Source organism: Symphalangus syndactylus, chromosome 14 (genome assembly GCF_028878055.3).
Source record: "Symphalangus syndactylus isolate Jambi chromosome 14, NHGRI_mSymSyn1-v2.1_pri, whole genome shotgun sequence".
Classification (NCBI taxonomy): domain Eukaryota; kingdom Metazoa; phylum Chordata; class Mammalia; order Primates; family Hylobatidae; genus Symphalangus; species Symphalangus syndactylus.
In genome coordinates this window covers 66,806,901-66,832,229 of record NC_072436.2, presented here as the reverse complement: position 1 = coordinate 66,832,229, position 25,329 = coordinate 66,806,901, and the positions used below count along the sequence as shown (strand labels likewise).

Sequence of the window (25,329 nt, the reverse complement as noted above, 5' to 3'; positions counted from 1 at the left end):
AGTCTCTCTCTGTTGCCCAGGCTGGAGTGCAGTGGCACGATCTCGGCTCACTGCAACCTCTGCCTCCCGGGCTCAAGCGATTCTTCTGCCTCAGCCTCCCGAGTAGCTGGGACTACAGGAGCACGCCACCACACGCAGCTAATTTTTATATTTTTAGTAGAGACAGGGTTTCGCCATATTGGCCAGGCTGGACTCAAACTCCTGACTTTGTAATCTGCCCGCCTCGGCCTCTCAAAGTGTTGGGATTACAGGTGTGAGCCACCGGGCCTGGCCTAAGCCATTATTTCCCAATGCATGTCACCCTGCAGAGTGGCTGAGGCCAAAACCCAGGAGTCAGCCTTTACTCCCAGCTTTCCTTCAAGTTCAAGATTTCCGCAAGCCCCCAGGGGAGCACCTTCAACTATCACAAAAACATGTCCAACTCTGCATTTTCACCCTCACGTCCCTGGCCTGAGCACCAGCAAATGCTTCCTAAGTGGCCTTCTTTCCTCTACTCTTGCTTCCCTGTGGTTTATTCTTCACTGTGCACTCAGATGATATTCCCAATACAAAAATCTCCGTTAGGGCAAAGTTGAAATGCAAAAATAAGAGGCATGCCAGGCACAGTGGCACATGCCTCTAATCTCAGTGCTTTGGGAGGCCAAGGCAGGAGGATCACTTGAATCTAGGAGTTCAAGACCAGCCTGGGCAACAGAGCGAGATGCCATCTTATATTTTATAAATATAAGAAAATTAGGTGGTCATGGTGGTACGTGCCTGTGGTCCCAGCTACTTTGGAGGCTGGGTGGAAAGGATCGCTTAAGCCCAGGAGTTTGAGGCTGCAGTGAGCTGTTTTGACACCACTGCACTCCAGCCTGGGCAACAGAACAAGACTCTGTCCCAAAAAAATAGAAAAAAGAGACTTAATTCTCTCTGTTGAAAATGAGATTTCTCTCCCCTCCCTTGTCTTAGAGCACCTGCTTTGGAAAACATGTCATTGTAAATTCTGTCTCTTTGAAATGTGTGTAAGTCTTTTCAGAAGCTATAATAAATAAGACTCTTGTCAGCTTTACGAGCCAGATGTCTTTCTCAAGGGCTGGGGTGTCATCTCTTTGAAATGCACCCCCATCTTCTAGTTCCTGTGAGAGGGAAGAAGCCTAATTTCCAGTGGGCATATCTGTCCAAGTTGCAAAATTACCTCCTGTCATAAAAATATGAGGTTTGTTTTCTGGATAGAGCCAATTAGCAGGTCAGGCACAGTGGTTGACACCTGCAATCCTAGCACCTTAGGAAGCCAAGGTGGTAGGATCATTTGAAGCCAGGAGTTCAAGATCAGCCCAGGCAACATGGTGAAACCCCATCTCTACAAAATATGAGAAAATTAGCCAGGCATGCTGGTGGACACCTGTAGTCCCAACTTAGGAGGCTGAGGCAAGAGGATCACTTAAGCCCAGGAGGTCAAGGCTGCAGTGAGCTATGATCATGCCACTGCACTGCAGCATGGGCGACAGAGTGAGACTCCAGCTCTAAAAACAAAGAAGTAAATAAATAAAATGTTATGATGGCTTCCTGTTGCACTTGAGGATCCGTAAATTACCTTGCAAAGCGCTATGTGCTCTGGGCCCTGCCTTACTCTCTGACCTCTGCCACGAATTTCCTGGATCAACACCCATGGCCTCCTGCAAGCCTCTCCCTTCCTCAGGACTGTTCCTTCTTCTCCTGGATCCTTCTCATCAAGCCTCCTCCAGCTCAAATCTCACCTCCTTTCCCTATTCACTCTCACTCGCCTGCCTTAGTCTTTGTCTTGTGTGTGTATCTGTTTATTGCCTGTCTCTCCCCACTCAAGGCAAGCGCTGACCTTTTCCATTGTATTCCCTCTAGAGCTCTAGATGCTAGAACAGTGGCCTATATATAGAAGGTGCTATGTAAATATTTGTTGAGTAAATGAAAAAAATAGTGAGTTTCAAAGATCATTGCTGTTTTGTTGCTCTAAATGCCCCCCAACCCCGCACCATCATCTCATCCGGAATTACCTGATTTTATTATGTATTTATTTATTTATATTGAGACAGAGTCTCGCTTGCTCTGTCGCCCAGGCTGGAGTGCAGTGGTGCGATCTTGGCTCACTGCAACCTCCACCTCCTGACTTCAAGCAATTCTCCTGCCTCAGCCTCCCGAGTAGCTGGGACTACAAGTGCCCACCACCATGTCAGGCTAATTTTTATATTTTTAGTAGAGGCAGGGTTTCACCATGTTGGCTAGGCTGGTCTCGAACTCCTGACCTCAAATGATCCATTCACCTCGGCCTCCTAAAATGCTGGGATTATAGGCATGAGCCACTGTGCCCAGCCTGAAATTACCTGATCGTAGATGACAACAAGCTTCATAGGATCCCACTGTGGGATAAAACAGCCCAGAAGTTTTAAACCATATTAACCACAAAGACAACATCCTAATCAAAGACAGTATGTCCTGTTGTCCTCACGCATCCCAGGTAAGGGCCCCACAGGCAATGCTCTGATAAATGACAGTTGCCCCCAGCCGAAGGTGGGAGGAAGAGGAGGCCTTGGCTGGCACACGCTGCCTTCTCACCTTCACCTTCACCCCACAATGGCCCTGTGCAGTGAGGGTGTGAGCTCATTCGTTAAAATTTATTTATTTTTATTTTTTATTTTACAGACAGGATCTCTCTCTGTTGCTGGAGTGCAGTGGCGAAAACACGGCTCACTGTAGCCTTGAACTCCTGGGCTTAAGCGATTCTCCACCCTCAACCTCCCCAGTAGCTGGGACTACAGGTGTGCACCACCACGCCTAATTTTTAATTTTTTGTAGAGACAAGGTTTCACTGTGTTGCCCAGGCTGGTCTTGAACTCCTGGCCTCAACTGATCCTCCTGCCTAAGCCTCCCAAAGTACTGGGATTACAGGCGTAAGCCACCACACTGACTCTATTTATAGATAAGGAACCTGAGGTTTAGGAAGCAGTGTCACTAGCCAAGGTCTCCGGGTGCCAGCCACAGGTGCCACAGCTCTGGGGCATCTGGTCTTCTCTGACATCACAGAGGCTCCTCAAAATCTTTGCATCAGGAACTATTGACGCAGTTGGAAACATTCAGAACGGAGGAGAGAAAGCTGAGGATTCCCAAGGACATTATCCGCACTTTCCAAACTGAAGAATTAGAGCAGATGGATGGGTGAGAATCATAATCACCTCTTTCTCCTCTTCCTCTTCTTTTCATCCTCTTCCATCTCCTTTTTCTATGTGTTGTTATTATGACACTTACAATTTACAATATTACCTACTTTATTCATAATGCCCCAAGTCTGACCTTTTCTGAACTAATTCTATTTCCAAATTAGATCTCAATTTAAAATAAAACAGCAATTAAACAAAATTGGTCTAGTCCCAACACCATGATTTAATCTACTGTTTTTTCTTTCTATGACATGGATTAAGGAATGGGCTGGGAAAAAAAAATTTGCCCAATTATGATTCAACCTTTCCACATAATTGCTATTGTCCAAAACATAAAGGCCAAGGCTAATCACAACTCTTGTGTCACCAAGGAGAGCAGGTGACATTTCCGGGTTGCACATTGCAATCCATGCCACGCTGTGCCTGGTGCACAGAAGGGGGCCTAATTCTGCCCAGGAGCCACAGCCATAGCATGCCATTGTTGAGTCTGTTGGTTGCTCCCGGTGTTTAGATTCTCAGATTTAAAAAAAAATAATGGATGTAATCCCAGCACTTTGGGAGGCTGAGGCGGGCACATTATTTGAGGTCAGGAGTTTGAGACCAGCCTAAACAACATGGTGAAACCCCATCTCTACTAAAATACAAAAGTTAGCTGGGTGTGGTGGTGGGTGCCTGTAGTCCAGCTACTCGGGAGGGTGAGGCAGGAGAATCGCTTGAACCTAGGAGGTAGAGGTTGCAGTGAGCCGAGATCGCATCTCTGCACTCCAGCCTGGGTGACAGAGTGAGACTCTGTCTCATAACAAACAAACAAAAAACAAAGCAAAACAAAAGAAAATGTAATCAGAGTCTCTCCCAAATGAGAAACTAAAAGGCAAAGTCTCAAGCCATAAAAGGCTTCCATCTCTGTTGCATTGCTGATGCCCTCTGTCTCCTGATGTTCTAGAGCAGAAGGGAAGATTGCGCCCACCTATGGGTTCCTCCAGCAGGCAGTCGTGGCGTGGACTGCGCTCGAGGAGCTCACCTTGATAGGAGCGTCTTAGGCAGGACCTGCAGGGTTATGTGGCAGGAACAAGTTAACCTCAGAATGGCGGCGGCTACAGAGGAGGTTGGGGGAGCCCTGCTCCACAAGGTCAATCAGAGAGGAGCTGACAGAGGCTTCACCATCTCAGTGCAGGGCTAGGGGTTCACCCAAGCAGGGAAGGGAGAACTGGAGAGGCCACCCCAGATTACCTCCACTCATAGCCCATTGGCCAGGACCACAGCCCAGAGCTGAAAGGGTTCTGGGAACTGTGGAGGAGCAGTCGTTATTTGTTGAGCAGCAAATGTCCCTGCTGCACTGACAGAGAAAGACAACACAAGAATAAAGTGACACGAGAACCACCCTACAAAGCCAGGCCACACCATGCAGGTCATGAGGGATGTGCTGGTGTTTAGAGACCATTGGTTGAGGACTTGCTTGAGGGAGAGGTAGGGCACGGGCCTCTGAGCTCCAACCCTGACTTGCAATGACTCTTGTCCCCTCTCCCCCAACTGCTGCCATCCAGGCAGTCCCCACACCATCTGCCTTGAATGTGGGGCCCCTGGCTCCAGAGCCCTCACTGCTCTGCTAGGACTCCCCTCCGCTCCCTGGCCACCTCTCTGCTCATCCCACTTTGGGGTGCTCAAGGCTGAGCAGGTGACATTTCCCGGATCCCAATCTGTCAGGATGATGTTGAAATAGCAGCAAACTAAGACTCAAAGAGTTTAAAAAAGGAACTTTACCAGCTCACACTCCAGAAGGCTGCAGGGAGGGCTGGTGCCAGGCTTGGACTCAGCTCCGCCTCTGCTGTGGGCCAGCCCTGCCCGGGGGACAGCAGGGTGGCTTCTTCTCTGAGTCCTCTTCTTTCCCAAAATTTCTCTGGAGTCACCTTGAGTGGCTGGACTGACTGCCTGGACTGAGCAAACGTGGCAAACACTGCTGTTGCCTGTGCAAATCCGTTCCTCCTCCCTCATTGTTAACAGAATTCAATTTTGAAAATTTCTTTAAAAATGATGATGCCTAGGATCCTGAGATTTTCCTTCTATGTTCTGGGATGGAGCCAGGGCATCACTATGTTCGGGTTATTTGTTATTTTATTTTATTTTTTAGACAGTCTCACTCTGTTGCCTAGTGCAGTGGCACGATCTCAGCTCACTGCAACCTTCACCTCCCGGGTTCAAGCGATTCTCCTGCCTCAGCCTCCCAAGTAGCTAGAATTACAGGTGTGTATCACCACGCCCAGCTAATTTTTGTATTTTTAGTAGAGATGGGGTTTCACCATGTTGGTCAGGCTGGTCTCAAACTCTTGGCCTCAAGTGGTCCACTCACCTTGGCCTCCCAAAGTGCTGAGATTACAGGCGTGCACCACCACACCCAGCTAATTTTTGTATTTTTAGTAGAGACGGGGTTTCACCATGTTGGCCAGGCTGGTCTCAAACTCCTGACCTCAAGTGATCTGCCCACCTCAGCTTCTCAGAGTGCTGGGATTACAGGCACCTGCCCGGCCCCTCAGGCCTTTTTTGTAAGGGCACTTATCACCTCCCAAAGGCCCCAAACTCCTAATACCATCACCCTGGGACAAGGATTTCAACACCCGAATGTTTAGGGGGACACAAACGTTCAGATCATAGCACCAATAAAAACAGAAGCACAAGAAAGGGTGACCCCTCTCCCACCAGAGGGTGGCATGTCTGGTTGTGAACTTGGAATGCACAGCCATCTTGTGGCCATGAGGACAGCCCTGAGGCGAGGCCAGCAGGCTGAGACCGGCTTAGTATGGAGATGATGTCCCTGGGCTGCTCTGGGATGTGAGGGAGCTGCTGGAGCTGCCTTCCCTTTAACAAATTGTCCTTTCCTCAAGGCATTTTGCCATTTTGAAGCGTTTCCCATTACTTCCATCTGAGAGCATCCTATCTCTCCTCCTCTTACTGCTTGGTCCACTCCTTGTTCCAGTGTCTCCTGAACAGGGCTGGCTTGTTCCCCTGAGACTTCTGCTTAGACCTCCCAGCACCTCCGCCCTCCAAGTCTCTTCCTCCCCAGGCCTGCAGGGTGTCAGCAGGGCCTCCAGACTGTAGACACCTGCGCAGGCCAGTCCTTGCGCAGACCCCTGCGCACATCTACACCACCCACCTGAGGCCACCCTGCAACTGTGAAGGTCAAGAACTCCCTGTCGGCCGGGTGTGGTGGCTCATGCCTGTAATGCCAGCACTTTGGGAGGCTGAGGCGGGCGGATCACTTGAGGTCAGGAGTCTGAGTCCAGCCTGGCCAACATGGTGAAACCCCATCTCTACTAAAAATACAAAATTAGCTGGGTGTGGTGGTGCGCACCTGTAGTCCCAGATATTTGGGAGGCTGAGGCAGGAGTATCACTTGAACCCGGGAGCTGGAGGTTGCAATGAGCCAAGATCTCGCCATTGCACTCCAGCCTGGGCAACAAGAGCAAAACTCCATCTCAAAAAAACAAACAAAACCTTCCCGTCATGGGCTCAATCCAAGGGAAGCTGGGACTGGGAAGCTGGCACCACCATCACCATTGTAACTGCTTCTTGACACCCAGAGAAGTGGCTGCTGGATACGAGATCACTAGTGCAGGAAACCCAGCAACCAAAGCAGCCAACTCTTTTTATTTTATTTTATTTTTTATTTTATTTTATTTTTTTTTTGAGACGGAGTCTCCCCCTGTTGCCCAGGCTGGAGTACAGTGGCTGATCTCAGCTCACCGCAACCTCCACCTCCCGGGTTCAAGTGATTCTCCTGCCTCAGCCTCCCCAGTAGCTGGGATTACAGGCGCCTGCCACCACGCCTGGCTAATTTTTTATTTATTTATTTTTTTGCATTTTTAGTAGAGACAGGATTTCAGCATGTTGGTCAGGCTCGTCTCGAACTCCTGACCTTGTGATCTACCCTCCTCAGCCTCCCAAAGTGCTGGGATTACAGGTATGAGCCACTGCACCCAGCCCAAAGCAGCCAACGCTCACACAAGTGCATCTAAAGCGCAGAACGTCATTCTTCCCTGAAACCCTGCCCCAGGGGAGTCTGGGAAATGTGGGTTTTAGCTGCTGCTGCATAGAGAGCTGCGAGCAGGAGGTGGAAGGGAAGCTGAGGGCCAAGTGATCGATCATACCCAAACATGTGAACGTGGGTGGCTGGCCCACCCCTGGGCCTTTTTTTTTTTTTTTATTTGCGTGATTTATTTATTTATTTTTTCTTTTTTTTTATTAATTTTTTTTGCACACAAAAAAATAAACATTTTCTAAAAATACATACAAACAAGAAGATGCGTATCAAACATATTAGGAAGGTTGCACATGGGAAGACGGGGAACAGAAATGGGGAGTGGGAATTAAAATAAATGAGAGAGGGAGTTTATATGGATCAGTGATAATAACTCAATCCTCTATTTGACGAAGAAGGAGAAGGAAGAGGAAGAAAAAGAAAGTGGGATAAAGGATCAGAAAGGGAGGAAAATAGAAAAAATTAGAGTATGACTCCAGGGTAGACCTGTTTTGTTGTCACTGAGTTGGTTGGTTGGTTTGTCTGTTGTATTTTTCATATGTTTCGCCATGTTGGCCAGACTGGTCTCGAACTCCTAGCCCGAAGTGATCAACCCGCCTCGACCCCCAGAGTGCCAGGACCACAGGCGTGAGCCACCACGTCCAGCCTCCACATTGCTTCTGGCCTCCGTGGTAGACCTCCCAGATGGAGCGGTCGGGCAGTGGCGCTCCCCACATCCCAGACCGGGCGGCCAGGCAAGGACGCTCCTCACTTCTTCCCAGATGGGGCAGCCGGGCAGAGGTGCTCCTCACTTCTTCCCAGACGGGGCGGCCGGGCAGAGGTGCTCCTCATTTCTTCCCAGACGGGGCGGCCGGGCAGAGGCGCTCCTCAATTCCCAGACGGGACGACCGGGTAGACGCGTTGCTCATTTCTTCCCGGATGGGGCGGCCATGCAGAGGCGCTCCTCACTTCTTCCCAGACAGGGCTTCCAGGCAGAGGCGCTCCTCACTTCCCAGATGATGGGTGGCCGGGCAGAGGCGCTCCTCACTTCCCAGACAGGGCGGCCGGGCAGAGGCGCTCCTCACTTCCCAGACGATGGGTGGCTGGGCAGAGGCGCTCCTCACTTCTTCCCGGACGGGGCGGCCGGGCAGAGGCGCTCCTCACTTCTTCCTGGACGGGGCGGCCGGGCAGAGTCGCTCCTCACCTCCCAGACGGGGCGGCCGGGCAGAGGTGCTCCCCACTTCTTCCCAGACAGGGCGTCCGGGCAGAGGCGCTCCTCACTTCCCAGACGATGGGTGGCCGGGCAGAGGCGCTCCTCACCTCCCAGACGATGGGCGGCCGGGCAGAGGCGCTCCTCACCTCCCAGACGATGGGTGGCCGGGCAGAGGCGCTCCTCACTTCCCAGACGGGGCGGCGGAGCAGAGGCACTCCTCACTTCTTCCTGGACGGGGCGGCCGGGCAGAGTCGCTCCTCACCTCCCAGACGGGGCGGCCGGGCAGAGGCGCTCCCCACTTCTTCCCAGACAGGGCGTCCGGGCAGAGGCGCTCCTCACTTCCCAGACGATGGGTGGCCGGGCAGAGGCGCTCCTCACCTCCCAGACGATGGGCGGCCGGGCAGAGGCGCTCCTCACCTCCCAGACGATGGGTGGCCGGGCAGAGGCGCTCCTCACTTCCCAGACGGGGCGGCCGGGCAGAGGCGCTCCTCACTTCCCAGACGGGGCGGCCGGGCAGAGGTGCTCCTCACTTCCCAGACGGTGGGTGGCCGGGCAGAGGCGCTCCTCACTTCCCAGACGGGGCGGCCGGGCAGAGGCGCTCCTCACTTCCCAGACGATGGGTGGCCGGGCAGAGGCGCTCCTCACTTCCCAGACGATGGGTGGCCGGGCAGAGGCGCTCCTCATTTCTTCCCGGACGGGGCGGCCGGGCAGAGGCGCTCCTCAATTCCCAGACGGGACGACCGGGTAGACGCGTTGCTCATTTCTTCCCGGATGGGGCGGCCATGCAGAGGCGCTCCTCACTTCTTCCCAGACAGGGCTTCCAGGCAGAGGCGCTCCTCACTTCCCAGACGATGGGTGGCCGGGCAGAGGTGCTCCTCACCTCCCAGACGATGGGTGGCCGGGCAGAGGCGCTCCTCACTTCCCAGATGATGGGTGGCCAGGCAGAGGCGCTCCTCACTTCCCAGATGATGGGTGGCCGGGCAGAGGCGCTCCTCACTTCCCAGACAGGGCGGCCGGGCAGAGGCGCTCCTCACTTCCCAGACGATGGGTGGCTGGGCAGAGGCGCTCCTCACTTCTTCCCGGACGGGGCGGCCGGGCAGAGGCGCTCCTCACTTCTTCCTGGACGGGGCGGCCGGGCAGAGTCGCTCCTCACCTCCCAGACGGGGCGGCCGGGCAGAGGTGCTCCCCACTTCTTCCCAGACAGGGCGTCCGGGCAGAGGCGCTCCTCACTTCCCAGACGATGGGTGGCCGGGCAGAGGCGCTCCTCACCTCCCAGACGATGGGCGGCCGGGCAGAGGCGCTCCTCACCTCCCAGACGATGGGTGGCCGGGCAGAGGCGCTCCTCACTTCCCAGACGGGGCGGCGGAGCAGAGGCACTCCTCACTTCTTCCTGGACGGGGCGGCCGGGCAGAGTCGCTCCTCACCTCCCAGACGGGGCGGCCGGGCAGAGGCGCTCCCCACTTCTTCCCAGACAGGGCGTCCGGGCAGAGGCGCTCCTCACTTCCCAGACGATGGGTGGCCGGGCAGAGGCGCTCCTCACCTCCCAGACGATGGGCGGCCGGGCAGAGGCGCTCCTCACCTCCCAGACGATGGGTGGCCGGGCAGAGGCGCTCCTCACTTCCCAGACGGGGCGGCCGGGCAGAGGCGCTCCTCACTTCCCAGACGGGGCGGCCGGGCAGAGGTGCTCCTCACTTCCCAGACGGTGGGTGGCCGGGCAGAGGCGCTCCTCACTTCCCAGACGGGGCGGCCGGGCAGAGGCGCTCCTCACTTCCCAGACGATGGGTGGCCGGGCAGAGGCGCTCCTCACTTCCCAGACGATGGGTGGCCGGGCAGAGGCGCTCCTCATTTCTTCCCGGACGGGGCGGCCGGGCAGAGGCGCTCCTCAATTCCCAGACGGGACGACCGGGTAGACGCGTTGCTCATTTCTTCCCGGATGGGGCGGCCATGCAGAGGCGCTCCTCACTTCTTCCCAGACAGGGCTTCCAGGCAGAGGCGCTCCTCACTTCCCAGACGATGGGTGGCCGGGCAGAGGTGCTCCTCACCTCCCAGACGATGGGTGGCCGGGCAGAGGCGCTCCTCACTTCCCAGATGATGGGTGGCCAGGCAGAGGCGCTCCTCACTTCCCAGATGATGGGTGGCCGGGCAGAGGCGCTCCTCACTTCCCAGACAGGGCGGCCGGGCAGAGGCGCTCCTCACTTCCCAGACGATGGGTGGCTGGGCAGAGGCGCTCCTCACTTCTTCCCGGACGGGGCGGCCGGGCAGAGGCGCTCCTCACTTCTTCCTGGACGGGGCGGCCGGGCAGAGTCGCTCCTCACCTCCCAGACGGGGCGGCCGGGCAGAGGTGCTCCCCACTTCTTCCCAGACAGGGCGTCCGGGCAGAGGCGCTCCTCACTTCCCAGACGATGGGTGGCCGGGCAGAGGCGCTCCTCACCTCCCAGACGATGGGCGGCCGGGCAGAGGCGCTCCTCACCTCCCAGACGATGGGTGGCCGGGCAGAGGCGCTCCTCACTTCCCAGACGGGGCGGCGGAGCAGAGGCACTCCTCACTTCTTCCTGGACGGGGCGGCCGGGCAGAGTCGCTCCTCACCTCCCAGACGGGGCGGCCGGGCAGAGGCGCTCCCCACTTCTTCCCAGACAGGGCGTCCGGGCAGAGGCGCTCCTCACTTCCCAGACGATGGGTGGCCGGGCAGAGGCGCTCCTCACCTCCCAGACGATGGGCGGCCGGGCAGAGGCGCTCCTCACCTCCCAGACGATGGGTGGCCGGGCAGAGGCGCTCCTCACTTCCCAGACGGGGCGGCCGGGCAGAGGCGCTCCTCACTTCCCAGACGGGGCGGCCGGGCAGAGGTGCTCCTCACTTCCCAGACGATGGGTGGCCGGGCAGAGGCGCTCCTCACTTCCCAGACGGGGCGGCCGGGCAGAGGCGCTCCTCACTTCCCAGACGATGGGTGGCCGGGCAGAGGCGCTCCTCACTTCCCAGACGATGGGTGGCCGGGCAGAGGCGCTCCTCACTTCCCAGACGGTGGGCGGCCGGGCAGAGGGGCTCCTCACCTCCCAGACGGTGGGCGGCCAGGCAGAGGCGCTCCTCACCTCCCAGACGGTGGGTGGCCGGGCAGAGGCGCTCCTCACTTCCCAGACGGGGCGGCGGCCGGGCAGGGGCTGCAATCCCAGCACCCTGGGAGGCCAAGGCAGGCGGCTGGGAGGCGGAGGCTGCCGCGAGGCAAGACCACGCCACCGCACTCTAGCCCGGGCCACGCCGAGTACCGAGTGAGCGAGACTCCGTCTGCAGTCCCAGCACCTCGGGAGGCCGAGGCGGGCAGAGCACTCGGGGTCAGGAGCTGGAGAGCAGCATGGCCAACATGGCGAAACCGCGCCCGCAGCCAAAGGAGAAAAAGCAGGCTGGCGAGCGCAGGCAGTCCCAGGCAGTCCGCGGTGCGGGGCAGCAGCGAGCCGAGCAGATTACATGCAGCGTGGGCCACAGAGGGAAAAAAAAAAGAGAAGAAAAGAAAAGAAAAGAAAAGAAAAGAAAAAAAGAAAAGAAAAGAAAAGAAAAGAAAAGAAAAGAAGAACGAAAAAGAAAGAAAGAAAGAAAGGAAAGAGAAAGAAGAAAGAAAAAGAAAGAAAGAAAGAAGAAAGAAAAGAAAGAAAGAAAGAGAAGAAAGAAAGAAAGAAAGAAAGAAAGAAAGAAAGAAAGAAAGAAAGAAAGAAAGAAAGAAAACAGACCCCGGGCCTATCTTTCAGCTACTAATTGGTTACATCAGTGTTTGCCTCCTAGGGTTGGTGTGGATTAAATGAGATCGTGCAGGTAAAGTGCTTGTGCCTAATCAGGGGCTAATGAATATTAGTTCTTATTATTTCCGATCCTTCCTCCTTCTAGCTCTGTGATTCTCCAAGCCTGAGCTGCTCAGACCTCTGAAATGGGCCCCGGAGGTCACTGGAGAGTTTGCAGAAGGTTCAGAAAGAATAGTCCTGAGAGGGATGACCCAGGCCCCTGCCTGCCTGGACACACCACTGTCTGCGCCCAGGCCTCTCTCTCAGCTATGCCAAGCAGCCGCTGATTCTCCAGCCAAGGGTGTTACATAAGCTTCATCTTTTCCTTTGTTTACAGGAAATTTTGAAAACACCAACTGGGCTTGGCCTGAGCTCCTTCATTCCTAAAGGCAACAGAAATTGTTTGGGCAGGAGAGGCATCCACACGCAAAGCAGCTGCCCTGGCGCAGGGCCAGGCCTTGCAGGACAGGCAGCTGCTGGCAATTGTCAGTTCAGGCACTCTCGTCGCTCAGGGTCAGGATCTGCGGTGCCTGGGGAATGCCGTGTACTTTTGGATGTGCAGCTTTCACCCACACCCATTGGGCCCTGCCTTGGTTTCCCTGCCTGGTGCTGAAGTTCTCTGCCATGATGGCAGCTCTCCACCCTGCCAGACCCTGCCTCTGGGAGGCCTGGGATGACCTGGGAGCACCTTCTAGGGTTCTGCCAACAGCTCGGACAGACCTCAGCCTCTTAGCAGAGCAGGGGGCATAGGAGGCACCTCAGCCTGGGTGGGGAGGGAGGACAAGGGCAGGTGGGAAGGAGATGTCCCCTCTTCTCTGCTTTGACCCACGCTTCTAAGTGGACAGGTGGGGGAAAGCTCACACCCTTCATTTCCTTACATGACAATGGGGCTGCGCAGGCGCCAAGCTTCCCAAACAACTGCCTTGCCCATCCTAGGAATGTTGCCCAGGCCTGGTCCCCGGGAACTGCTTTAATGGAACATCTTCCATTTGAGCCAGGGCCAGAAATGATCTCACAAGTCCTCATGTGACCTGCTGGGAAACAAATGTTTGTTGCTGGTAACTTGTGCTTGAGCAAGACAACAGCTCTCTGTTTCCCAAGGCTTGTATGCCTGATAGAAGTTTACAGGGTTGGTGACTGGTAGAAATTGGCACCAGGAGTAGAAGTTTCTACCAGAAATTCCCAGCTGGAGTTTCTACACCTTCCCTACCTTGGGAAGGCAAAGGGGTGAGGACAGAGAAGACCTAGCCCCAGCTAGATGCCCTGACAGTAGGAAGGCTGGGCCTTCCTGAACATTCTGACACTGAGTTCTTTTTCAGGCCAACAGTTGCTAGACAGACAGAAAAAAATATTTTCTTTCTAGGTCTGCTCCTAAACCTGTGCTCACTGTGATGTAAGTTGGAGAGGTCCTTCCATAAGCACACATATTGTTAATCCTCTATCCAGCGTCCATGGCAGACATTACAAGTTGATCACCGCACTCTTGTTTGCTTTGCTGAATCATCTGAAGTTCACAATACAGCAATGCAGTACAATAGAGCAGAACTGGCAGGCTGGAGAAAAGCTATCTGTCATCCCAGATGAAGTAGAAAGGATGTGCACTTGGATAGGAGACAGATCCAGCCTCATATTCTGACTCTGCCACTTTCTAGCAGTGTGACCTTGGGCAAGTACTTTCTTTCTCTGAGCTTCAATCCTGTCATTTGTAAAATGGGAATAAGCCTATCTGCCTGAAAAGGTTGGCATTAAATGAGATTAAAGGAGATGTGTCTTGTGCTGCACAATTAGCACATAATGGAGACTCCGATTCCTACATATATCATCATATCATATTCCTACATATCATCGTCACATACACTCCTACACACCAGACATATTCTACACACACAGATGTATTCTGTGGGGAATTTGCAGAAATGAAAATGTTAAGCGCCAAGCCAAAGGAGTCATCTTCTCCTTCTCCCCCCTCCTCCTTCTCGTTCTCCTCCTCTTACTCCTTCTTCAAAAAGATGTGTTATGTAACAAAATGTGTTATGCAGATTATTTAACCTACTTAAGAAAAGAAACCTGAGAACTTTTACAGTGTTCATTGATATATAAGTAATGTTTGGGCTACTTACAAATGAGTTTCATCTAGTCTGTCTTTAAAACATCAGGAGCCAAGGACCCAGAATTTTAGGAAGAAAGAAAAAAGGACCATAACATTGGATAAATGTCTACTTGGTTCCAGACACTTACATCTGTGTTAGCCTATCTCATTCTTGTACCAATACTCTATGTCAGGTTTGTTTTTATTTTTATTTTAATTGTGATAAAATACACACAACATAAAATTTACCATCTTGGCTGGGCGAGGTGGCTCACGCCTATAATCCCAGCACTTTGGGAGCCCAGGGGATGGGGGTGGATCATTTGAAGTCAGGAGTTGGAGACCAGCCTGGCCAACATGGTGAAATCCTGTCTCTATTAAAAATACCAAAATTAGCTGGGTGTGATGGTGCACGCCTGTAATCCCAGCTACTTGGGAGGCTGAGGCAGGAGGATCGATTGAACCCGGGAGGCAGAGTTTGCAGTGAGCGGAGATCATGCCATTGCACTCCAGCCTGGGCGACAGAGCCAGACTCCGTCTCAAAAAAAAAAAAAAAAAAATTACCATCTTATCCGATTTAAGTGTGCAGTTCAATAGTGTTAAATACCTTCACATTGCTGTGCAAGCAGTCTGCAGAACTCTTTTCATCTTGCAAAACTGAAATAATTTACACTTTAAACAACTCCCACCTCCTCCCACCTTCTCTCCAGCCCCTGACAACCACCATTCTACTTTCTGTCTCTCGGAATTTGACGACTCTAAGTCCCTCATGTAAGTGGAATCACACAGTGTTTGTCCCTTTGTGTCTGGCTTATTTCATTCAGCAAAATGTCCTCAAAGTTCATCCACGTTATATGTGGCATCTGTCAGAATTTCCTTCCTTTTATGGTTGAGTAGTAGTCCATCATATGCATGTACCGCATTTTGGTGACTCACGCATCTGCCGATGGACACTAGGGCTGTTTCCACCACTGGCTGTAGCGAATAATGCTGCTGTGAACATGGGTGCACAAATACATTTTTGAGTCCCTGCTTTCAGTTCTTTTGGGTATTTATGGAAATGGAGTTGCTGGATCATATGTAATTTTATTACAAGGAAGGAACAAACTAAAGAGAGTAAATGACTCGCCCAAGGTCAACACAACGAAAAAGTGGCAGAATCAGAATGTAATCCAAGTCTATCTGAAGTGAGCTTAAATTATGTATTTCCTTTCTCTCATTCCAGTTGGGTTAAACAAACAACCTCAAGAAGGGCGTGCAGGTATGAGGAGCAGGTGGGGACGTCCTGTTTCCCCGCAGGCTGACATAGGTCTGATGGGTCAAGAAATGGCCTGCTGGGTGGTCTGGAAGCTTCCCTGGCCCACGGGCTAGGGGTCTGCCTCCTAGCAAGTCCCATGAGGAAGGACAGTAAAGCCAGGCTTTGTTCAGTGGGGTCAGTATGAAGACACTGAGGTTGTGGATGGGGAGATAGCTGAAGTGCAGACCTCCCGACAGGCCTCACACAGTCATCAGGCGTCACGGGTTAAGAGGAACAGATGCCATTCAAACCGTCTCAACTTAAAAAAAAAAAAAAGATTGGTCCATCTTGGGAGAGGTGTCCAACCCCCTGCGGCCCGCGCGGAAGCTGTCAAGTGGCACACAGGACCACGCCTTCCAGGCCGTGGGCAGGGCCTGTCCGCGGGTCCAGAGTGGGAACCACCCGTCCTGGGCAGCCCTGTGCAGCCCCCGAGGGCAGGGTCCACGGGGAGTGGGTGGGCGCGCTCGCCGCCCCTGTGGGGCTGGCTGACCGGGCGAGGCTTTCCAGGCGGCGGATGTCCCCCGCAGGCCTCGGTATCCGGGCCACCCGCTCCGGAGGCTGCTCTGAGTTAGGGCCTGCGGTTAGAGAGAGGCCAGTTGAGTGCTGAGGTGCCAACGCCTGCAGCCCGGGCTTGGGCTTCCTGTTTGCGCGCCCTGGCGGTGTCACGTGCGTGGGCGAAGCCTCACTTTGACCTCAAAAAGCCCGGTGTTTCATGCCAGCCAGTCTCCGCCCGATGAGGACAGTGGAGTTAAGAGGGATCCCTGCGGATGGGCGCCCAAGTCCCCAGGGCCTGCTCCTTGGACCGCACCCGGGCTGGCTTCACAGACCCCGAATCCTCAACTTGGCGAGGGCTGACCAAGTTGGGAGGGGACGGTGGGGATAAGCAGTATCAAGTCACTGAGACCTGACAGCCCTGCCAGTGCCTGGAAGGATAACCTCAGGGACAAATAGGCATAGAGCCAACAGTAGCCAGGCTCAGTAGCCCACCCATATCAGGCAGTCCTAGGAGAGTCAGGACATGCACCTGTTAATATGAGAAGTAACCATTGAGCACAATGGCAGTGCACCCCTCCATCTTTGCCAAGGACACTAATTGGGATCAAATCTGGCAGCAACATGCTGAGAAGCTGGGCCCTGCCCCAGCCCCGGGGTGAATGTGTCCAGACCTGTGGCTCTCAGCGCCAGCTGCACATCAGAGAGGGAGGTTTAGAAGAATGCCTGGCAAATGATTCTCTGGTGCCCAAAGTCAAGGCAGTGGCTACCCTTGGTAAGGGACAGTGACTGGAAGGGGAAACCAGGGGGCTTGGAAGCCACCAAAGTTCTGTTTCTTGATCTGTCTGCTGGTTACTCAAGTGCATTTATTTTATGAAAATCCAAGGAGCTGTACACGTACACAGTTTTCTGTATAAATGATATATTTCAATAAGAAGTTAAAGAAATCAGGCAAAAAAACCCCAGCTGTCTGAGCCAATTTCAGATCAGAATGTCTGGGGCGGGCCCTGGATAGCGCTTTTTTCTTTTTCTTTTTCTTTTTCTTTTTTTCTTTTTTTTTTTTTTTGAGGAGGGGTCAAAGCTTCCTAAGTGATGATAAAGTGCAGCTGGATTAAACCCAAATTTGCCACCCAGGGTTGCTGCCAAAGCTCTCAGGCTCTGATTTGGATGAGGCGATGGAGTTTCTTTCAGCACAATGTTCAGGCTCTGGGACACCTGCTGGAAATTTGCCAGCGCCCAGGGCTTGGGGTGGCAGCTCCCCACAAATATGACAAGGCTGAACGGACAACCTCTCTTGCCGCCATCCTGGCCACCTTGCAGGTGAGCCTCCAGCCTCTTTTATACATTTTCCCAAAATGTAAAAATCTATCTTTGCACATGCAATTATTCACCATCCCAACATATATATAACCTTGGTGTATAAAGAGCTTACAGCATCCCTCCCCCCACGCCTATAAATAGCTTCATTCAGATAAAAGTCACATGCCATATGCGCTTCTTTTTTTTTTTTTTTTTTTTTTTTTTTTTTTTTTTTTTGAGACAGAGTCTCACTCTGTCGCCCAGGCTGGAGTGCAGTAGCACCATCTTGGCTCACTGCAAGCTCTGCCTCCCAGGTTCACGCCATTCTCCTGCCTCAGCCTCCCGAGTAGCTGGGACTACAGGTGCCCACCACCACACCTGGCTAATTTTTTTTTTTTTTTTTTTTTTGTATTTTTAGTGCAGACGGGGTTTCACGGTGTTAGCCAGGATGGTCTGGATCTCCTGACCTTGTGATCTGCCTGCCTCTGCCTCCCAAAGTGCTGGGATTACAGGTGTGAGCCACTGCGCCCGGCCGCCATATGAACCTTTTTAAAGTATACAATTCAATGACTTTTAGTAGATTCACAGAGATGTGCAACCAGCATCACAATCAATTTTAGAACATTTTCATGACCCCCCAGAGAAACCCCATATCCGCTTAGCTGTCACCCTATGTGCCCCACACCCCCCGCTGCCTGCTCCCTGCCAGCCTCTGGAAATCACTCATCTACTCTCTGTCTCTGTGGATTTGCCTATTCTGGACATTTCATAGAAATGGAATCACACATTTTCTGACCTTTTGTGATTGGCTGCTTTCACATAGCATCATGTTTTCAAAGTTCATCCGTGTTTTTAGTGGATCAATACTTCATTGCTTTTTATGGCTGAATAATATTCCATTATTGGATATTCCACATCTTGGTATTCCTTTCATCAGTGCATGGACATTTGAGCTTGCCACAGTTTTTGGCAATTGTGAAAAGTGCTGCTGCTGCATTCTGGAGCCAACATGAAATGCATGGGCAAGAGGGGGACATGTTCCCTAGAGACCTCAAGAAATGCCCCGTTGTTATTATTTTGTGTACCATTTTAAAAAATAGACTTTCTGTTTTAGAGCAGGTTTATATTTACAGAATTGCACAGAAAGAACAGAGTTTGCAGTGACCTCGCTACCTCCACCCCCACCTCCCCACCAGTTTCCCCTATTGACATCTTGCATGAGAACAGTACGTTTGCTACCACTGATTAACCAATATTGACACACTATTATGAACTAAAGTCCATAATTTACATTAGAGTTCAATAGTGGTGTTGTACATCCTATGGGTTTGCAGAAATAATGCGAGGTATCCACCATTACAGGATCCTACAGAATAGTGTCTCTGCCCTAAAACTCCTCTGTGCTCCACCTATTCATCCCAAACCCCCACAGCAACCACTGATCTTACTGTTTCTATAGTTTTGCCTTTTGCAGAATGTCATAGAGTGGAATTGTACACTATCCGGCCTTTTCAGACTGGCTTCTTCCAATTAGATTAGCCATATGCATTTGAGGTTGCTCCATGTCTTTTTGTGGCTTGATAGCTCATTTCTTTTTATTGATGAGTAATATTTATTTTTATTTATCGTAACTTTTCTCCAGATGGAAAGACCCACCATCTTCCAGCACTTGGCAATGTCTTCTGGGGGTCTTGCTGCCACTTGCTGAGGGCTTTGCCAGCTGGCTCTGTCTCTCCCCTGGCCTGCAGGATTGGAAGGGGTGATGTCAGCTCAGGGACTGAGCCCTGGTCATTTCCAGGGGTGCAGCACCTGGGCCTGGAAGGTGCCCAGGGAGACCTTGTGGGAGGAGGGAGAAAGGAAGATAGGAAGCGGTGAGGGATGGAGGGAGAGGGTACTAGGTGGAAGCAGAGAGAGAGAGGCAGAGAGAGAGAGAGATAGTTGAGGAGGAGTGGAGGAGGGCAGCCTCAGGGATTTAGCAGGTGTTGGTCACTGTCTGGTGGGAGACCTCGGGGAGGACAGCTGAGTCCTCCCCAACTGTCCTTGGCCCTGAATGTGGGGCTGAGCCATCAGCCAGAGTCCCCACCCTCCCAAGGGAGGAATGGGTGTTTTGCAGTCACGAGGCAGTGGAGAGGGGTTAGAGGAAAGGACATTGGTCCACAGCCCTTGCGGTGCATGTCTCTGGGAGCCAAAGGGCAAATGCAACACCTTTGGGCCCAGTGAGGTGTAACCGAGTGAGAAAAGGTTAACAGAGGCCCTGGACCCAGACTGTACTTGGCAGGACTCCAGGAAATTAGTCATGTGAAGGCAGGGCCCAAGGACCTGGCCCTTGCCCCCAGCAGGCTCCCAGCCTGCAGGAGCTGAGCCCTCAAGTGAGGGGGACTTCCTGGCATGCCCACATGCCTCATGGCTCTGCCTCAGCGAGACTGCTGGGGCTGCGGGGGCAGCTGCCCCTGGGTCAAGCTTCCTCTTGCTGGCTGGGAGCCTCCCTAATCCCAGGGTGTGTGCTGGGGGCTTGCCAGGACTCTCCCTTGCCTCTCCCCGAGCCTCCTGCCATTCCTAGGATTTTGTAGCTTTGGGTCCTCCTTCCCCAAAGAGGTCCTGGATATGCGTGAGTCCTCTCACCACTGATCTCAGGGGTCTTTATCTGCTTGCCCTTGCTCGGGGCCAAGTGTGGACAGCGGGTGGCACAGGAGAGAGCAGAAGAGAGAATGGAGAGGGAGGAATAGAAAGGAGGAAGAGGAGGGTGCTGGTTAAAGAAGGCATGGCCTCTCAGCCGCTCCCACCTAGAAGTGGAGGCTGTTCCCTCTCCTGTGAAATTTGGGCGAGTCCATGATTAGCTGTGGTCAACAGGATGAGACAGAGGGGCATGGAGACCTGCCAGGCTGGCTCTTGACCTGTATACAGCTTCCACTTGCACCATCGAATGTCCTGTCTTCTGCTCCAGCTCCATGCTGAAATGTCTGTGGTGCGTGGGGAGGTCCTATGAGGGGAGGTGGAGATGCTCCGACTGACAGTCTCAGCTGATAGCAGGCACCCACCACGGCCTGGACATGAGCGTGGAGGATGGGCCAGCCCGGGCCAGTCCCCGGTGACTGCAGACACAGCTAGACTAGGGGAGGCAGAAGGACCACCCAACTCGCCCCACAGACTCATGACACAGAGGATAATGGTTTTAAGACACCAATTTTGGGGGACCTGGGTCATGCAGTAATAGATAAATGAGGCAGGGTGTGTAGCCATGTTTTCACTTTCATAGCATCCCACTCTCTGGGGGGCCCCCTGCCCCACTTCAGGTAGCTCACAGCTTCCCTCCTTCCCACCTCCATTCTTGTTCAGGTTGGCTTTTGCCCCAGTCTTCCAGGAATTTCTCTGGGACTGAAGGTGTTTGGGCTGAGTCAGCTTTCCCTGAAACACCCCGAGAGTCCAGGGCTGCATGATTCTCCCTTCTCAAGGCTGGCGGCTCAGCCCTCTTCTGTATCACCTGGCAATAATGATCCCCTCTCCCCCTTCCTCCCTTCCTCCATCTGCTGACATGATCCCAGTTCGTTTCTACTGTTTCCGTCAGAGAACGTGGCTGACATGGCAACTGGCATCAGGAGGATGTCATAGGCCATGTGCCCCAGGAAATAAGGGCCTTGGAAACAAGTGATCAGCTGAGAAGGGAAAGGGTCCAGCATCGCTGGGACTTGCTTGTATATTCTAGGGGATTGGCAGCCCTGTTCCCAAGAATGAGCTGCTGATCCGTCTGTTGTGTGCAGTATCTGGGACCACAGAAGATGCAGGACTGAAGGGTGGCGTGTTGCTCCTGACAGCACTGGAAGCTCTGGAGAGAGGGCAGAGGCTGAAGTCTTGGAGGTTCTCCCCGCCCCAGCCACAGGGTGGTGCGCAGGGGCCATCTGCAGCTCCACTCAAACTATCTCAGGTTCCAGGGCAGAATCCTGGAAAACCCAACTCGGAGCTGAGTCTGCAGGTGGCTACAGGGCGGTGCTGCTGAGTCTGCAGTTACCACCACAAAAGGAGGGCCTGAAGGCATTGCTGGGAGACTATGGAGGACTCACGGAGCTCTGACACCCCTCACCTGGAGGAGGTGGCTTCCCCCCACCCCACACCCTGCCTGCACCACCTTTGCCTGGGGCGGCCAATGCATGGCAGTGGAGTCAGTAATCGCCCTTGCTCCTCCCCAGGGTCAAACCCACTGGGGCCTGGGGATTGAAATTCTGAGAGGAGTGTAGGAGGGGAGCGTCTTCCCGAAGAAAATGTAGGAATTCATTGGCTTCTATCACAAAAATCCTGGGAATGTTCCTGAGAAGGGATTTTGGAGATGCTCGGCCTAGGACTGGCCCTCGGGAAGATGACCCGACCTTTGTCCTATGCAGCTGAGTGCTGAACGCCGGTCAGCTCCGGATAAAGCCTGATGTCACCGAGCTGATGGTGCAGCATCTGCACTGAACACCTTCCAGCTTGGTGGGGGCAGGGGAGCCAGCTGTCCTCATTAACTGTGACCTGGAGTGAGATGGATTCTTCTGCCTACACCTCCATGCGTGGGCTCCCTGAACACCCCCATCACCATGGGCTCCCAGGAAGTATTGCTTCTGGCTGCAGGGCTCACTGCAATGCTGCGACAGGAGGTGACAGGCCAAGGCCAGCAGGTGACTGCTCTCCCCAGAGGCCCTGTCAGCTGGAAGCAGCTGGCTTCACATAACAGAGACCCCAGGCCCAGGTCCCCTGGATGCAGGAGGATTTGCGGCTGCCCTTTTGGAAGAGGTAGGCTGACCATGAGAACTGGCCAAAGGTGAGAAGGACATGGAGAAGGTGTTGGAGGAGGGAAGTCAGACATACTAGCAATAGCCTGGCCTGTGGGGCTGTAGCTTTCACCTGTACTTCCTCCTGTTTGGTGTCATCATCACAATCACGACAGTGATAAAGTGTCTTCTTTCCTCTAGGCAGGTGGTAAAGGTACTATTTGGTGCACAGGTTGGAGAGTGCCGTGATAGGAACCATCAGAACAAGGGCAGGAATGTGACCTCCCAGGTGATCCTGATACAGGTGCTACCAGTGGAGCGTTTCAGAATTCTGTGTCAAAAAAGAAGGCTGCATGTTGACTGGGGTGGGGCTGTGCCTGTGTTTGGGGCCGCCCATGGGTGTAGTGCACCGATTTCTTTTTTGTATTTGTCCTGCCTCCTCTCCTTCAGGGTCTGCTCCTTCCTCCTCATGGCTCTGGGGGCTGCATCTCGGAATCCCGCTGGCCACTCCTCCGCTGCAGGGGTGGACACGGGAACCAAGTGGGGCCTTTGGGCTGTCTTCAGCCCTCCCACAGCCACTGGCCAGCCTGCCTGCCGTCTTCCGGCCCCCCTCGCTCACTCCTCCTTCTCCTGGGCTGAACCCACACCCAAAAGCCTGATCCAGGACTGGGCTAGGTGACTGGTGCAATCCTTAGATGCCTCTCTTGGTTCCTACTGCCCTCTGGTCTTGGGGCAGGTTGAGGGGAGAGTCACAGGCCATGCCCACAAGGAAAAGCAGAGAGGGCAATTTGGGAAGGTGACAGAGGACCCTGTGGGATGCCGAGTCACAGCCTTGCTGGGCACAATGACTGGCGTGCATAGTGAGCTGCTTTCCCCAGCACTGCCACCCCTGGCTCTCAGATATGCTGCTGAAAGGGGTGACAGGCAGTGAGGGGCTTGGGACTCCGCTGAGGTGTCCTAGCTCCCATCCCCATCCCCAGGCCCAGGCCCCTCCAGCAGGAAAGGCTAGGGACCACACTGCCATGGGGTTTGCCAGGCCCTTGTCTCTTGGGAAGCCGCCCCTCCCAGGGAAAGGCAGGGCTGGGGGTTGTTCAGGCTCTGCCACCACCTGCTCTGTGACTTTGGGCAGGCCACCAATTCCTCTGAAAAATGGGAGTCATTGTAGGCACCATCACACCCGGGTACAGGACGCCCAGTGGCTCAGCTGCCCCAGCCAGGCTGCCCTGTCCCGGCCTCAGCACACCTCCCACAGCCACTGCAGGCAGCCCTGGACCTTCTCCTGCTGAGGCCTTACTGCCAATCTGGGAGACCAGACACAACAGGCAGCGGTCTGGGTGACTCCCAGGAGCCCAGGCCTCTATCCTGTCCTCCCTAGTGGCTGAGGCAGTGGGCTGGGCAGCAGGGACTCAGTGCCCTGGGAGGCAGGGCTCATCCCACAAGTTGCCATGGTAGCCCCTCCTCCTGCCCCTTACTCATTAGCCAGGCTGTACTGACACGGGCTGCCCAGGCAGGGGGTGGCTCGCTGGACAAAGCTGGCCGTGCAGGCGCTCAGGCGTGCAGAGTAGCCAGTGTCCCGGCCAGGAATGGACAGCCTCCAGGACACAGTGCCTTTGGACCATGGGGGCTGCTGCCCTGCCCTCAGCAGGCTGGTTCCCAGAGGCTTTGGGACTGAGATGTGGACTCTCTTTGCCCTTTCTGGACCCCTGGTAAGGAGGAGGAGCTGGGGGGCAGGTAGGAAGTAGAGGAAGCTGAGAGGCTGAGGGTGTCCGCCTTGCAGGCAGGATCCAGAAATGTGCTCACATTTTCCCCAGAAACTGCCCATCTTGACTGCCAGGTCCAGAGTCTGGGGACAGCAGGACAGCTCCTGGAGGCTGTCCCTAGACAATCCCCAGTGGCAGTGGGGCCTGACTTTGCTCAGCAGCAGGCAGCCCCCACACAGAAGGGGTGGGTGTGCCTCAGACGGAAACCCACAAAAGCCTGAGTTGGAAGATGGCTCCAGGACAAATGGGACCCAGAGATGCATGAAGCCTGCAGCACCTTCGCAGGGGGAAGAAGGGGCCAGCTACCCATTTCATTTCCAAAGGGAAAATTGTTTCATACACATTTATTTTTTCTGATCATGAAGAGTAATGGGCTGGGCGCAGTGCCTCACGCCTGTTATCTCAGCACTTTGGGAAGCCGAGAAGGGAGGATCATCTGAGGTCAGGAGTTGGAGACCAGCCTGGCCAACATGGAGAAACCCCCGACTCCACTAAAAACACAAAAATTAACCAGGCATGGTGGCGGGCGCCTATAATTCTAGCTACTTGGGAGAGAGAGGCAGAGAATCACTTGAACCCGGGACGGGTAGGTTGCAGTGAGCCAAGATCGCTCCACTGCACTCCAGCCTGGGCAACAAGGGCGAAACTCCGTCTCAAAAAAAAAAAAAAAAAAAAAAACCCAAAAAGGAGTAATGGAATTGCACTTCCTGTAAAACTTTTAGAAAAAAATGAAAGTTATAAAGAAGAATGAAATTTAACTCAAATCCTAGTGCTTGGAAACAGCCATTACTAAGATTTTGGTGTATTTAATTCCCCTCCTTTTTTGGGGGTGTGCGGCCTGACCAAATTATTGTTATAATAGGAACCGCGATAGCCGTAACAGACACTTGGGTCAAGCTCAGGGCGCCAGGCACTGCACTGCGCCAGGCACTGACCCTTCTGGGTAGGGACGTGGAGAGGCGTGACTGCAGCTGCAGAATGCAGAATGGGAGCTGGGCTCAGGCCATCCGACCTCCAGCTCTGGCTTCCCCAGGCGTAGGTGACCTCTCGGGGGAACTGGTGCGGGGCCCTCAAAGCTGGAGAGGCCTGTCTTGCAGGGCTCGGCTGTGCGGACACCTGTGGCCCCGAGTCTGACCTGGCCGCTCTCCTCCAGTTCCTGTTCCAGGTGCTGACTTTTATGATCTACATTGTGAGCACTGTGTTCTGCGGGCACCTGGGCAAGGTGGAGCTGGCATCGGTGACCCTCGCGGTGGCCGTGAGTACCCAGCTTGGCCCAGAGCAGGGATGTTCTCTCCCCAGGCTTCTCCACCGGGTTCCCAGGTGGGCCCGTCTTGGGTGGCTGGTCAGGGATGGGAAGACACAGCCCACGTGGCTGGACAGCTGCCGTCACAGGTGGAACCTGAGGGCCAGAGATGGAGGCAGTCTGGCCCTGGGGCACACAGCACATGAGGCTGCTGAGCAGAGCCACGTCTGCCACCGCTGCCT

General features: G+C 54.0%; 2 protein-coding genes across 4 annotated transcripts in view; one reads left to right on the top strand and one right to left on the bottom strand.

The window, feature by feature from the left end:
* Positions 1-10,106: 10,106 nt before the first annotated feature.
* Positions 10,107-25,329, bottom strand: part of LOC129462235 (multidrug and toxin extrusion protein 2-like) — a 145,687-nt gene continuing 130,464 nt past the window's right edge. Inside the window, exon 7 of the transcript XR_010115663.1 lies at positions 10,107-11,324. The gene's annotated coding sequence lies outside the window, so the exon portion shown is untranslated. The remainder of the gene's footprint in view (positions 11,325-25,329) is intronic.
* Positions 23,633-25,329, top strand: part of SLC47A2 (solute carrier family 47 member 2) — a 36,724-nt gene continuing 35,027 nt past the window's right edge. For all 3 annotated transcript variants that reach the window (XM_055242020.2, XM_063617829.1, XM_055242019.2), the window contains exons 1-2: positions 23,633-23,790; positions 24,998-25,099. In XM_055242020.2, coding sequence (XP_055097995.1) covers positions 23,668-23,790; positions 24,998-25,099 — 225 coding nt within the window. In that variant the 5' untranslated portion in view covers positions 23,633-23,667. The remainder of the gene's footprint in view (positions 23,791-24,997; positions 25,100-25,329) is intronic.